The sequence below is a fragment of the Eschrichtius robustus genome, chromosome 4, assembly GCF_028021215.1.
Source record: "Eschrichtius robustus isolate mEscRob2 chromosome 4, mEscRob2.pri, whole genome shotgun sequence".
Lineage (NCBI taxonomy): Eukaryota > Metazoa > Chordata > Mammalia > Artiodactyla > Eschrichtiidae > Eschrichtius > Eschrichtius robustus.
This window is the reverse complement of record NC_090827.1, coordinates 87,049,043-87,062,735: the sequence shown is the minus strand read 5'-3', so window position 1 is coordinate 87,062,735 and position 13,693 is coordinate 87,049,043. Positions and strand designations below refer to the sequence as shown.

Genomic DNA, 13,693 nt, shown 5'->3' with positions numbered 1-13,693 from the left:
ACAGTCTTTGAGCTTGAGGGCTAGGTACTGATAGGTTGTATTCTGTGTTTTGATTTTCTGTTACTAGTAAAGGTGGAGTAGAGGGAAGATAAGCAGTGCATGAGTGGGATTGGATTGCTCTTCTAGCCTTGGTGCTCATTAAGATAATCAGTAATCACATACACCTGGCTTCTGATGGGTACTTTGCCCACTTAGTCTCTGTTGTTTCAGGATCTTTATTCTCATTGCTCTCAGTGAGCCCAGTTCTATAATGGCCTCTCCTACTGTCAGCCCTGGCCTAGGGAGGGAAGCCACCAGTGAACTTATGAGTGCTGCTAGTGCCCTCCCAGCAGCACACTCCTTGTTGCTCTGATAAAATGTGTATCTTCTGGGCCCTCCTCTCAACATAGTCCCCTGGAGAGTTCTTGAGCCCTAATAGTACATCCACTGAAGCAAGCTCACTCCTCTGAGGCTTCTAATCCTATCTTCCACTGTCTGCCATGACAGTCTGGCATTTCTCCTCACTAAATGTGAGCCATTGTGTATTAGTTTTCTATTTATGCTTAAGAAATTACCACAGATGTAGCAGTTGAAGACAGTACCTGTTAATTAACTCAGAGTTCTGTAGGTCAGTTGTCTGGCTGGCATGGATGGATTCTCTGCTCAGGATGTCAGCCTGATGAATTCTTTGCTGGAGACTCTGGGGGAAAATTTGCTTCCAACCTCACTCTTGTGGTTGTGGGACTGAGGTCCTTGTTTCTTTGCTGGCTATCAATCCAAGGTTGCTCTCTGCTTCTAGAGACCACATTCATTCCTTGCCACTTGCCATTCCTCCATCTTCAAGCCAACAATAATGCATCTTACTCTGCTCGTGCTTTGAATCTCTGATTTCTTCTGTCTCTAAGCTGTAGACCTGGATGGCTCCTGTGATTAGGTCAGGTCCACTGAGATAATACCCATAGTTTAAGGTTAACTAATTTGAGACCTTAATTACAGCTGCAAAATTCCTTTTTCCATGTGTATTATTTGCCTGAGCTGCCACAATAAATTATCCTAAACTTGTTGACTTGTAACAACAGAAATTTATTCTCTCACAGTTCTGGAGACCAGAAGTCCAAAATCAAGTAGTTGGCAGGGGTGATTCCCTCTAGGGCCTCTGAGAGGGAATCTATTCTGTGACTCTCTTCCATCTTCTGGTGTTTGTTAACAATCCTTGGTGTTCCTTGGCTTGTAGCTTCATCACTTCAATCTCTGCCTCCATCGTCATGTGGTCTTCTTCCCCTGTGTGTCTCTGTATATCCTCTCTTCTTGTAGGGACACCAATATTGGACCTAGGGTTTATCCTACTCCAGTATTAGCTCCTTTGCTAAGACCCTATTTCCAAATAAGGTCACATTCTGGAGTTTTGGGTGGACATGAATTTGGTGGGGGGGACACTATTGAACCCACAATAGTCCACTCTCTGGCCCCCTAAAATTGATGTCTGTTTCATACACAAAATACATTTATCTCACTCCAGCATTCTCAAGTCTTCACCCATTCCAGGATCAATTCTAAATCCAAAATCTCATTTAAGTATCACCAACTCAAAAATTCCCAAATGTCATCATCTAAGTCAGGTATGGGTTGGACTCTGGTATTACCTTATTTTATTATTCAAAGAAATGGACTGTAAGTTGGGGTTTGAAGATCATTTTGTTATGCAGGGCCAATTTCTGTATGGTAACTTTACCAGTATTGATTATGGATTATTATTACTATTAGAAAAGATAACATGTGAGCTAAAATATATCATGGTCTATTAAATAAATATTTGTTGAATATCTACTATATACCAGGCACTCTTCTAGGTGCTAGATATATCTAACTGACAAAAATCCCAACCTTACATTGGTAAGAAATAATTATTTTCAGTGAGTATTCTTTATTTAATATATAAGTGAATTATTTATTTTGATGCTTTCTATTTGTGTAGAGAACACTGACGAATAGGCCTCAGAAATTCAGTCTGTTGGTTACAAGGTTGGTAAGAGGAGTGACTAGCTGTGTAGAACCTACACAGCTATTATATTTCAGCTTAGTTCAGCACAAACATTTTATTACGCACCACTATTGGCCAGACTCTTTGGCATGTCATTTGAGGTCATGTGTGTCTGCCCACATCCTAAGTGACCTCTACATCCTCTTACTCACTCTCTGCCTCAGCCACATGGAAATACTTGCTGTTCCCTGAACATACATCTTCATGACACTTGTGCTTTTGTTCATGTTCTTCTCTCTGTCTAGAATCCCGTCTTTGCCTTATTGGATACCTACTTATTCTTCAAGACATAGCACCAATGCTCCTTCCTCTGTGAAGTCTTCATATTTGCTATCTCCCATGGCCACAATTAATTGTACCTTGTTCTGTACTCCTACATAATTTTGTCTCTACTTGGCTCAGCATTCTTACGTGGTCTTCTTTATATTATTATATACCAATTAGTTTCTCCAACTAAATTGTAAACTATTTAAGAGAGCTAATATTTTATTTATGTGCTTTTCACAAAGTAGGCAAATGAGTGAATAAATATAAATTTGAAATGGTTTTAAACTTCAGAATATAACATACAAAATTATTAATAAGAGTTCCTGATACTTTAACTTTTGTGGAAAATTATTTATTCCTTTGATTAAATGTTTTATTTATAAAAGCATGAGACTATAACAATTACTGTTTATGAATGAACCATTTACTATTGAATGAAAAATTAAATATTAAATATAAAAACTAAAATTTTAGTTTAAACATATTAGTGATTAGAGATTTTTGTATTTCTGACACAAAGTCTTTGGTATGTACTTTCTTGAACACCACATAAGTAATCTGTTAATCTCAAAAGTGATTGAGAAGAATAATGTAGTGATAGGCCATATTTTTATATTGTAATTGTGCAAAAAGTAACCAAAAGAAGGAAGTCGTACTTTTTGTATTCTGACATGTGGAGGTAAAGGATTTTTTTGGATTATACGTTTGTGATTACTATACATATTTACTTGTTTTGATAATGGAAGCCTTCTTATTAACATATTAGTGACTTGGCGAAGAGTTTTTAATATGTTGAAAGGTTGTTCTTGGCATAGTTGTTTAAAGATGGGAAACTTGGGAAGTATAATAAACTATGAGCTAATGTGAAATACTAGAGCTTTTATTTTATAATAGTATTGTACTGCTTTGACATTCTATTATTCTATTCTTTTTTTTATTGACGTATGGTTGACTTTACAATGTGTTAATTTCTGCTGTACAGAAAACTGATTCAGTTATACATATATATACATTCTTTTTAAAAAATATTCTTTTCTATTATGGTTTATCACAGGATATTGAATATAGTTCCCTGTGCTATACAGTAGGACCTTGTTGTTTATCCATTCTATATATAATAGCTTACATCTGCTAACCCCAGCTTCCCACTCCATCCCTCCCCCACCCCCCTTCCCTCTTGGCAACCACAAGTCTGTTCTCTATGTCTATGAGTTTGTTTCTGTTTCATAAATAGGTTCAATTGTGTCATATTTTAGATTCCACATATAAGTGGTATCATATGGTATTTGTCTTTCTCTTTCTGACTTCACTTAGCATGATAATCTCTAGCTGCAAATGGCACTATTTTGTTCTTTTATTTTTTATTTTTTGGCTGCATTGGGTCTTCGTTGCTGCGCACAGGCTTTCTCTAGTTGCAGTGAGTGGGGGCTACTGTTCGTTGCGGTGCGCGGGCTTCTCATTGTGGTGGCTTCTCTTGTTGTGGAGCACGGGCTCTAGGTGCGTGGGCTTCAGTAGTTGTGGCACACGGGCTCAGTAGTTGTGGCTCGCGGGCTCTAGAGTGCAGGCTCAGTAGTTGTGGCACATGGGCTTAGTTGCTCCGTGGCATGTGGGATCTTCCCGGATCAGGGCTTGGACCTGTACCCCCTGCATTGGCAGGCGGATTCTTAACCACTGCGCCACCAGGGAAGTCCTATTTCGTTCTTTTTTATGGCTGAGTAGTATTCCATTGCATATATATGTACCACATCTTCTTTATCCATTCATCTGTCAGTGGACATTTACGTTGTTTCCATGTCTTGGCTATTGTGAATAGTGCTGCTCTGAACATAGGGTGCATGTATCTTTTTGAATTATAGTTTTGTCTGGATATATGCCCAGGATTGGGATTGCTGGATCATATGGTAATTCTGTTTTTAGGTTTTTTGGGTTTTTTTTTTTGACTGCACCACACGGCTTGTGGGATCTTAGTTCCCTGACAAGGGATCGAACCCGGGCCCTCAGCAGTGAAAGCGTGGAGTCCTAACCACTGGACCGCCAGGGAATTCCCTTCTATTTTTACTTTTTTAAGGAACCTCCATACTGTTTTCCACAGTGGCTGCACCAACTTACATTCCCACTAACAGTGTAGGAGGGTTCTCTTTTCTCCACACTCTCTCCAGCATTTGTTATTTGTAGATTTTTTTAATGATGACCGTTCTGACCGGTGTGAGGTGGTACCTCAAGTAGTTTTGATTTGCATTTCTCTAATAATTAGAGATGTTGAGCATCTTTTCCTGTGCCTACTGGCCATCTGTATGTCTTCTTTGGAGAAATGTCTATTAAGATCTTCTGCCAATTTTTCGATTGGGTTGTTTGTTGTTTTGTTTTTGAGTTGTATGAGCTGTTTGTATATTTTGGAAATTAAGTCCTTGTTGGCTGCATTGTTTGCAAATATTTTCTCCCATTCAGTAGGTTGTCTTTTCATTTTCTTAATGGCTTCCCTTGCTGTGCAAAAGCTTGTAAGTTTGATTAGGTCCCATTTGTTTATTTTTGTTTTTATTTCTATTGCCTTGGGAGTCTGACCTAAGAAAACATTGGTACGATTTATGTCAGAGAATGTTTTGCCTATGTTCTCTTCTAGGAGTTTTATGGTGTCATGTCTTATGTTTAAGTCTTTAGGCCATTTTGAGTTTATTTTTGTGCATGGTGTGAGGGTGTGTTCTAACTTTATTGATTTACATGTGGCTGTCCAACTTTCCCAGCACCACTTGCTGAAGAGACTGTCCTTTTCCCATTGTATATTCTTGCCTCCTTTGTCAAAGATTATTTACCTGTAGGTGTGTGGGTTTATTTCTGGGCTCTGTATTCTGTTCCAATGACCATATATCTGTTTTTGTGACAGTACCAGACTGTTTTGATTACTGTAGCTTTGTAGTATTGTCTGAAGTCTGGGACAGTTATGCCTCCTGCTTTGTTCTTCTTTTAAAATTTTATTTATTTATTTATTTATTTATTTATTTATTTATTTATGGCTGTGTTGGGTTTTTGTTGCTGTGCGCAGGCTTTCTCTAGTTGTGGTGAGTGGGAGCTACTCTTCGTTGTGGTGCACGGGCTTCTCATTGCAGTGGCTTCTCTTGTTGTAGAGCACAGGCTCTAGGCACACGGGCTTCAGTAGTTGTGGCACTTGGGCTCAGTAGTTGTGGCTTGTGGGCTCTAGAGTGCAGGCTCAGTAGTTGTGGCACACGGGCTTAGTTGCTCCACGGCATGTGGGATCTTCCCAGACCAGGGATCAAACTCGTGTCCCCTGCATTGGCAGGCAGATTCTTAACCACTGTGCCACCAAGGAAGTCCCCTCCTGCTTTGTTCTTTTTCCTCAGGATTGCTTTGGCAATTCTGGGTCTTTTATGGTTCCATATAAATTTTAGAATTATTTGTTTTAGTTCTGTGTAAAATGTCATGGGTAATTTGATAGGGATCGCATTAATTCTGTAGACTGCTTTGGGTAGTATGGCCATTTTAACAATATTCTTCCAATCCAAGAGCATGGGATATCTTTCTGTTTCTTTGAATCATCTTTAATTTTCTTTATTAATGTTTTATAGTTCTCAGCATATAAGTCTTTCATCTCCTTGGTCAAGTTTATTCCTATTTTATTTTTTTGGTGTGATTGTGAAAGGTATTGTTGTTTTACATTCCCTTTCTGATATTTCATTGTTAGTGTAAAGAAATGCAACCGATTTCTGTATATTAATCTTGTATCCTGCTACCTTGCTGAATTCATTTATCAGTTCTAGTAGTTTTTGTGTGGAGTCTTTAGGGTTTTCTATATATAGTATCATGTTATCTGCATATAACAGTTTTACTTCTTCCCTTCCAATTTGGATACCTTTCATTTCTTTTTCTTGTCTGATTGCTGGGGCTAGAACTTCCAATACTATGTTGAGTAGAAGTGGTGAGAGTGGGCATCCTTGTCTTGTTCCAGATTTTAGTGGGAAGTCTTTCAGTTTTTCACCATTGAGTATTCTGTTGGCTGTGGGTTTGTCATAATTTTGCTATTATGTTGAGATACGTTCCCTCTATACCCTCTTTGGTAAGAGTTTTTATCATGAATGGATGTTCAATTTTGTCAAATGCTTTTTCTGCGTCTATTGAGATGATCATGTGGTTTCTGTCTTTTATTTTGTTTGTGTGGTGTATTATATTGATTGAATTGCATTTGTTGAACCATCCTTATGAACTTGGGATGAATCCCACTTGGTCGTGGTGTATGATCTTTTTTATGTGTATTGGACTCGGGTTGCTAGTATTTTGTTGAGAATTTTTGCATCTATATTCATCAAAGATTTTGGCCTCTAATTTTCTTATTTGGTGGTATCTTTGTCTGGTTTTGGTATCAGGGTGATGGTGGCTTCATAGAATGTCTTTGGGAGTGTTCCCTCCTCTTCAATCATTTGGAAGAGTTTGAGAAGGATCAGTAAAAGTTCTTCTTTGTATGTTTGGTAGAATTTGCCTTTGAAGCCATCTGGTCCTGGACTTTTGTTTGTAGAGGGTTTTAAAATTACAGGTTCTATTTCACGTCTAGTGATCAGTCTGTTCAAATTATCTGTTTCTTCTTGATTCAATTTTAGTGGGCTCTGTGTTTCTAAAATCTTGTCCATTTCTTCTAGGTTGTTGAATTTGTTGGCATATAATTTTCATAGTATTCTCTGACCGTTTTTTTTTTCTTTTTTCTTTTTTGTATTTCTGTGGTATCAGTTGAGATTTCTTCTTTTTCTTTTTTTTAAAATAAATTTATTTATTTTTATTTTGTTATTTATTTTTGGCTGTGTTGGGTCTTTGTTGCTGCGTGAGGACCTTCTCTAGTTGCGGCGAGCAGGGGCCACTCTTTGTTGCGGTGCATGGGCTTCTCATTGTGGTGGCTTCTCTTGTTGCGGAGCATGGGCTCTAGGCACGCGGGCTTCAGTAGTTGTGGCTCGCAGGCTGTAGAGCGCAGGCTCAGTAGTTGTGGTGCATGGGCTTAGTTGCTCCGTGGCAAGTGGGATCTTCCCAGACCAGGGATCGAACTCATGCCCCCTGCAGTGGCAGGTGGATTCTTAACCACTACACCACCAGGAAAGTCCCTCCTTTTTCATTTCTTATTTTGTTTATTTGGGTTCTCTCTCTTTTCTTCTTGGTGAGCCTGTTCAGAGGTTTGTCAATTTTGTTTACCCTTTCAGCGAACCAGCTCTTGGTTTTATTATTTTTTTTCTGTAGTTTTTTAATCTCTATTTTATTTATTTCCCCTCTGATCTTTAATTATTTCCTTCCTTCTGCTGACTTTATGTTTTGTTTGTTCTCTTTGTAATTCTTTTAGGTGGTAGGTTAGGTTGTTTATTTGAGGTTTTGTTTCTTTTGTTTCTTGAGGAAGGCCTGTAGCACAATGAACTTCTAAGAACTGTTTTTGCTGCATCCTATAGATTTTGTTTGGTTGTGTTTGATTGTCATTTGTCTCAAGGTATTTTTTAATTTCCTCTTTGATTTCATCATTGACCCACTGTTTTTTTAATAGCATGTTTTTTAGTCTCCATGTAGTCTTTTTTTTCTCATTTCTTTTTCTGTGGTTGATTTCTAGTTTCATGCCATTGTGGTCAGAAAAGATGTTTGAGATAATTTCTGTACTCTTCAATTTGTTGAGGCTTGTTTTGTGCCCTAGTATATGGTCAGCCCTAGAGAATGTTCCATGTGCACTTGAAAAGAATGTGTATTCTGGTTTTTTTTAGTTGTCATATCCTGAAAATATCAGTTAAGTCTAACTGCTCAATTTTATCATTTAGGATCTATGTTGCCGTATTGATTTTCTGTCTAGAAGATATTTCCATTGATATGAGTGGGGTGTTAAAGTCTCCTACTATTATTGTATTCCCGTCAATTTCTCCCTTTATGTCTGTTAGTATTTGTTTTATATATTTGGGTGCTTCTGTATTAGGTGCATATATGTTAATGAGTGTAAAATTCTCTTCTTGTATTGATCCTTTTATCATTATATAGTGATATATCTTTATCTTTCTTTATGGCCTTTGTTTTCAAGTCTGTTTTGTCTGATATGAGTATTGTGACCCCCACTTGTCATTTCTGTTTGCATGAAATATCTTTTTCCATCCCCTCACTTTCAATCTATGTGTGTCTCCTGCCCTAAAGTGGGTCTCTTGTAGGCAGCATATTGTAGGCTTTTGTTTTTTAATCCAATCCGCCGCTCTATGTCTTTTGATTGGAGCATTTAGTCCATTGACATTTAAGGTAATTATTGATAGACACGTATTTATTGCCATTTTAAACCTTGTTTTCCAGTTGATTCTGTGTTTCTTCTTTGTTCCTTTCTTTTTTCCTTTTGTTTTTCTTTTTGTGGTTTGATGATTTCCTTTTATTTTATGCTTGTGTTCTTTTTGGTTTTTGTGAATCTATTGTGTGTTTTTGATTTGTGGTTATTCTGTTTTTCAAGTATGTTAACCCCTTCCTATATCTACTTGCTTTAGACTGATAGTCATATAGGCTCAAACACATTCTAAAAAAAAAAGAATCTACATTTTCTTACTTTCCTTCCCCACATTTTATGATTTTGATGTCCTCTTTTACATCTTCATGTTTATCCTTTTGCTGTTCATTGTCATCATTTTCACAAAAATGTTTTGATTTTTTAAAAATCTGTGTACTGACTTATTTAAGTGATTTACTTTCCAATTGTGATTTTCTCTTTTCTATACATTCTTACTTCTCTTCTATTTAGAGAAGATCTTTCAATACTTCTTTTAGGATAGGTTTAGTATTGCTGTATTCTTTTAGTTTTTGCTTATCTGAGAAATTCTGTGTCTCTCCTTCTATTCTAAATGATAATCTTGCTGGGTATAGTATGCTAGGTGCACATTTTTCCCTTTTAGGAATTTGTATACATCTTGCCACTCCCTTCTGTACTGTAACGTTTCTGTAGAGAAATCAGCTGATAGCCTTATGGGGGTTCCCTTGTAACTAACACTTTTTCTCTTGCTGCCTTCAGAATCCTCTCTTTAACTTTCGCCATTTTAATTACAATATGTCTTGATGTAGGTCTGTTTGGGTTCATCTTGTTTGGGACTCTGCTTCCTGTACCTGGATTTCTGTTTCCTTCTTTAGGTTTGAGAAGTTTTCAGCCATAATTTCTTCAAATTCATTTTCAATCCCCTTTTCTCTGTCTTCTCCTCTGGAATCCCTATTATGGGTAGATTGGCAAGCTTTATATTATCCCATACATGTCTTATATTGCTTTCATTTTTTTTTTGTAATTTGCCTTTCTATCTGCTGTTCTGATTGGGTGATTTTCATTATTCTATCTTCCAGATCACTTATTTGTTCTGCATTATTCATTCTGCTGTTCATTGCCTTTAGCTCAGCTTTCATCTCAGCAAATGAGTTTTTAATTTTTCTTGGTTCCTCTTTATAGTTTCTAGCTCCTTTTTACAGTATTCTGCATTTCTGTCAATAAACTTTCTTAATTCCTTCAGTATTTTCATTATCTCCTTTTTGAACTCAGCGTCTATTAGACTGAAGAGGTCTATTTCATTGTTTGTTCTTTCAGGGAAATTCTCTTGGTCTTTTAACTGGGACTGGTCCCTCTGCTTCTTTGTTTTACTTATATTTCCCTTACTCTGTGAGTTTAGGAGAAACACTTATCTACTGTGGTCTTGGAGGGCTGTTTATATGTGGGAGCAGCCCTGTGTAGCTTGTGTGGTTTTAATATTTTTGGTGTAAGGGTTGTTTTAGTATGGATGCCTGCTGTCTCTTTCCTCAGTGTGTGCTGGCTGTTATCCCATTGATAGGGGGTGTGCAGAAGCAGTGGCTGGCGTTCTCTCCCAGAGCCCGCAAAGGTGGCAGCTGGCACCCGCTCCCAGAGCTCTTGGTGTGGTGGTGGCTCACTCGTGCCCCTGGAGCCTGCGATGGCATCGGTGGCTCATGCCCACCCCTGAGCCCACAGCAGCGGTTGGTGCCTGCTCCTGGAGCTCGTGCAGGCAGTGTCCTGTCGCCTTAGAGTGCATGTGCAGGGAAGGAGGCTGCTATGTCAGGTCCCGCCCCTCCCCTCGCGTGCCCTCAACAATGGCACCTTGCCTCTATGGTGGGCTGGGCTTCTTCTGCGTACACCCTTGGTTTCAGTCATACCAAAATCCAGCCCCTTAAGGCTGTCTCCACACAGCCAACCCCAGTCTTCTCCCCAGGTCTGACCTCCAAAGCCCAAGCTTCAGCTCCCAGCCCCCGCCCACACTGGTGGACGCACGTCTCAGGCTGGGGAGTGCAGTGCTGTGAGACTGACCGTCTGTGCAGGTCTCTTTCCATGCTGCCTGCTGCACACCAGTTCTGTGCTCTCTTCTGAGGCTCTGAAGCTCCCCCTCCACCCCAGCTGATCTCCCCACTGGTGAGGGGACTTCACAGGGTGCCGGAACCTTTCCTGTTTCACAGTTCCTTCCCAGGGGCGCAGGGTCCTGTCCTGATTCCTTTCTCCCTCTTTTTTTTCTTTTTTCTTTTGTCCTACTGGGTTATGTGGAGATTTTATTGCCCTCTCAGAAGTCTGAGGTCTTCTGCCAGGGTTCAGTAGGTGTTCTGAGAATTGTTCCACATGTAGATGTATTTTTGATGTATTTGTGGGATGAGGTTAGCTCCACATCCTACTACTCCACCATCTTGATCCCTCCCCTTGACATTTTATTCTTATTTGGAATTTTTGTTTAAATAATGGGTAAAACATAATAAAAGAAAATTGGTTGCAATTTACTGTCTCCCTCCATTGGCAAATAAGACATTCTAACTATTAATTGTTTGCTGTTATCTATTGCAGGCTTAGTCCCCCTGTCCTTCCACTGTGCTCCTTAAAGGAAATACATTTGTCCACTGACAAATTTTTCAGAATGGAACCATCTGAAATTACCAATGGTTGTTTTCTTTCTGTTCTCACAAGGGAGGTAAGGATAAAAAAAATCCCAATCCATTTCATACTTAGGAATTAAGAAACAACAAAGTCTCATAAGAGGAACATAGGAACTTTCTGAACATTTCATAATGGTATGCTTATTTCATAAATAGCTAAAGGGCAGGAAAAGGAATTACTATTGTATGGGGGAAATCCCTATTTTTATCTTTATTGTCCTCCTGAGTGTTTTTCCCTTGCCTGTTCTCCACCCCCACTTCTCCAAGCACTTTGTCAATATCCAGTTCATTTTAGCTCATAGGTAAGAAATAAGCTCTGGACATATATACACTAATATGTATAAAACAGATAACTAATAAGAACCTGCTGTATAAAAAAATAAATAAAAATTCAAAAATTCAAAAAAAAAAAGAAAGAAAGAAGCTCTGTAATTCTTCTTTTTTTTTTTTTCTATCAGGTTCACAAATGGGGAGATTTAAGTACAAAGAAAGTAATTTCCTGAGGCTTATAGGATATATTAAGAGACTAAGGTCTAAAAACTATTTCTTTTAGTATAACAAAGATACTCTTTTATCTTTACTGAAACACTGATAAATATTTGTAATATGCACAGTAACAGTTAACTCCCACATTTAATTATAGCGGGACCCATCTGAGACAGTGTCTGTGAAAGATGTTTTGGCCCGTGCTGCAGCAAAGGGTCTACTGGATGGGATCGAGTTGGGCAAACCTTCAAAACGGGAGAAGAAGAAGAAAAAATCAAAAATGTCATTGCCAAAATCTTCCACTTCTGATAGTAGCAGCATCCGGATGAAAATTGCTGAGTTCCTGAGTCAAGAAACTAACGCAAGTGCTCATCAGTCAGAGACATTAACAACAAAAACATCTCTTCCACAGAAGAATACAAATCAAGTGGGTTCTTCCTCACAGGTCAGAAAATCCAACAAGCCCACCACCAATCCGTTAGTGCCTACATTTATGAAGAACACATCTCCCTCCAGACCATACAAACGGCCGACAAACTTTTTAAGACCTCGCCCAGAAGACAGAATGATTGCACTGAAACCCATAGAGATTGTTTTGCCTCCAGTAATGTTGCCATTTTCTAGTCCCCAAGGGATCAGATCTCAGATACCAACTCAGCATTTTTACTGTCGTTGGGTTGGGCCCAAGACTGTCATGCCTGGCTATCTTCCCACACCATCAATACCAAGAAGAGGGGAAAAACCTAAAGAAAACTTACCTTCCTCTCTACCCAGACATCCTCGACCATGGCTTTGACTGTCTTGTGTCTTTTACAGGGGTCAAGAGTAGTAGATTTTTTTTTTCAAAGTCTGATATTTCTCTGAAGGTTAGACATCCCTACACAAAATACTCATCCTTTTGGTCACTTAGTATCTTCTAAATGTGATTATTACCTTCAAGTGAATTAAGACAAATGAGAATAATATAGGTGAGTTAAGCAAAGCAGAATTCAGAGAGTTCAGTAGCTGGGTGCTGATCTGTTTTAGAATGTCCAGTTGTAGACTCGGTATCGGCTGTTAGAACTTGTCTCACTCTTGCTAACTTTCTGTCTGGACTTAGGACACTGGTTTTAAAGCTGCAACAATTTTTCCTGAAGGGAAACACTGTGTGCCTTAGAACAGACTTCTTTTCAAAGTTAACTTGTGAGGCAGTTTATTAGAAAGCGTAGGTTTGGAAAAGATGCTCTTGCACGGACTATAGATTGCTCTTCAGTATCGAGTCAGCTGTAGTTTAACATTTTCAATCACTATCGAGGTTGATTTTTTTTTCTTAAACATCAAAATAGCAGATGTTATGAGCTTTTGTAATGTGATTGAGGTTGAGTATGAGTAGGAAGAACAGGAAAGTCCAAAGTTCTAGGTGTGAGGAGTAGTTCAGCTGTCCATTCACAGAGTGAAAACTGTTTCTCACTGGAAGAACCTCTAGGATCCTGAGCAGACTGAACATAAGCTCTCCCTTTTAACTGTTTATGCCAAATACTGTTGTAAAAAAAGTGACTGTAAGCAAATTTCCATCTAAATAGTAATTCTGAGGAAGAGGCCAAACTGTTGAATACAAGTGACACCCCTATTGTTGAAGAAATCTATACAAATTTATGATTCAAAGATCAGGTGAGATGATGGTCATTTCAAGTGGCACACAGTAATCAAACTTTGGTAAGTCATTTCTGATGCTCAATTAAAATACATTGTAGCACTATTTTAATTATATTAAAAGTCAGTTCATCTTGACTGTATTATCAATTGCCTTCCAAGAATTGGTTATGATTATCATTTCTGGGTCTACTGATTTTTTTTTCATCATGGCAACAGAAAGTGACATTAAATCAAATATGTTACAACTATAAATCCTACTGTTTAAAAACATGTTCATAGACACATTCAAAGAGTTTGAATTTAAAGTTGTGTTTTCAGAATCCAGTTGTGTTGAATAGTGTTAGATAAATTCCTAAATTTCAATTCAGGTGGCATGAT

At 38.4% G+C, this 13,693-nt stretch overlaps 1 protein-coding gene across 1 annotated transcript in view; it reads left to right on the top strand.

The window, feature by feature from the left end:
• NSUN7 (NOP2/Sun RNA methyltransferase family member 7) overlaps positions 1-13,387 on the top strand; it is a 60,245-nt gene extending 46,858 nt beyond the window's left edge. Inside the window, exons 11-12 of the mRNA XM_068543064.1 lie at positions 11,106-11,229; positions 11,838-13,387. Of these exons, the coding sequence (XP_068399165.1) occupies positions 11,106-11,229; positions 11,838-12,476 (763 nt within the window). The 3' untranslated portion in view covers positions 12,477-13,387. The remainder of the gene's footprint in view (positions 1-11,105; positions 11,230-11,837) is intronic.
• The last annotated feature ends 306 nt before the right edge of the window (positions 13,388-13,693 follow it).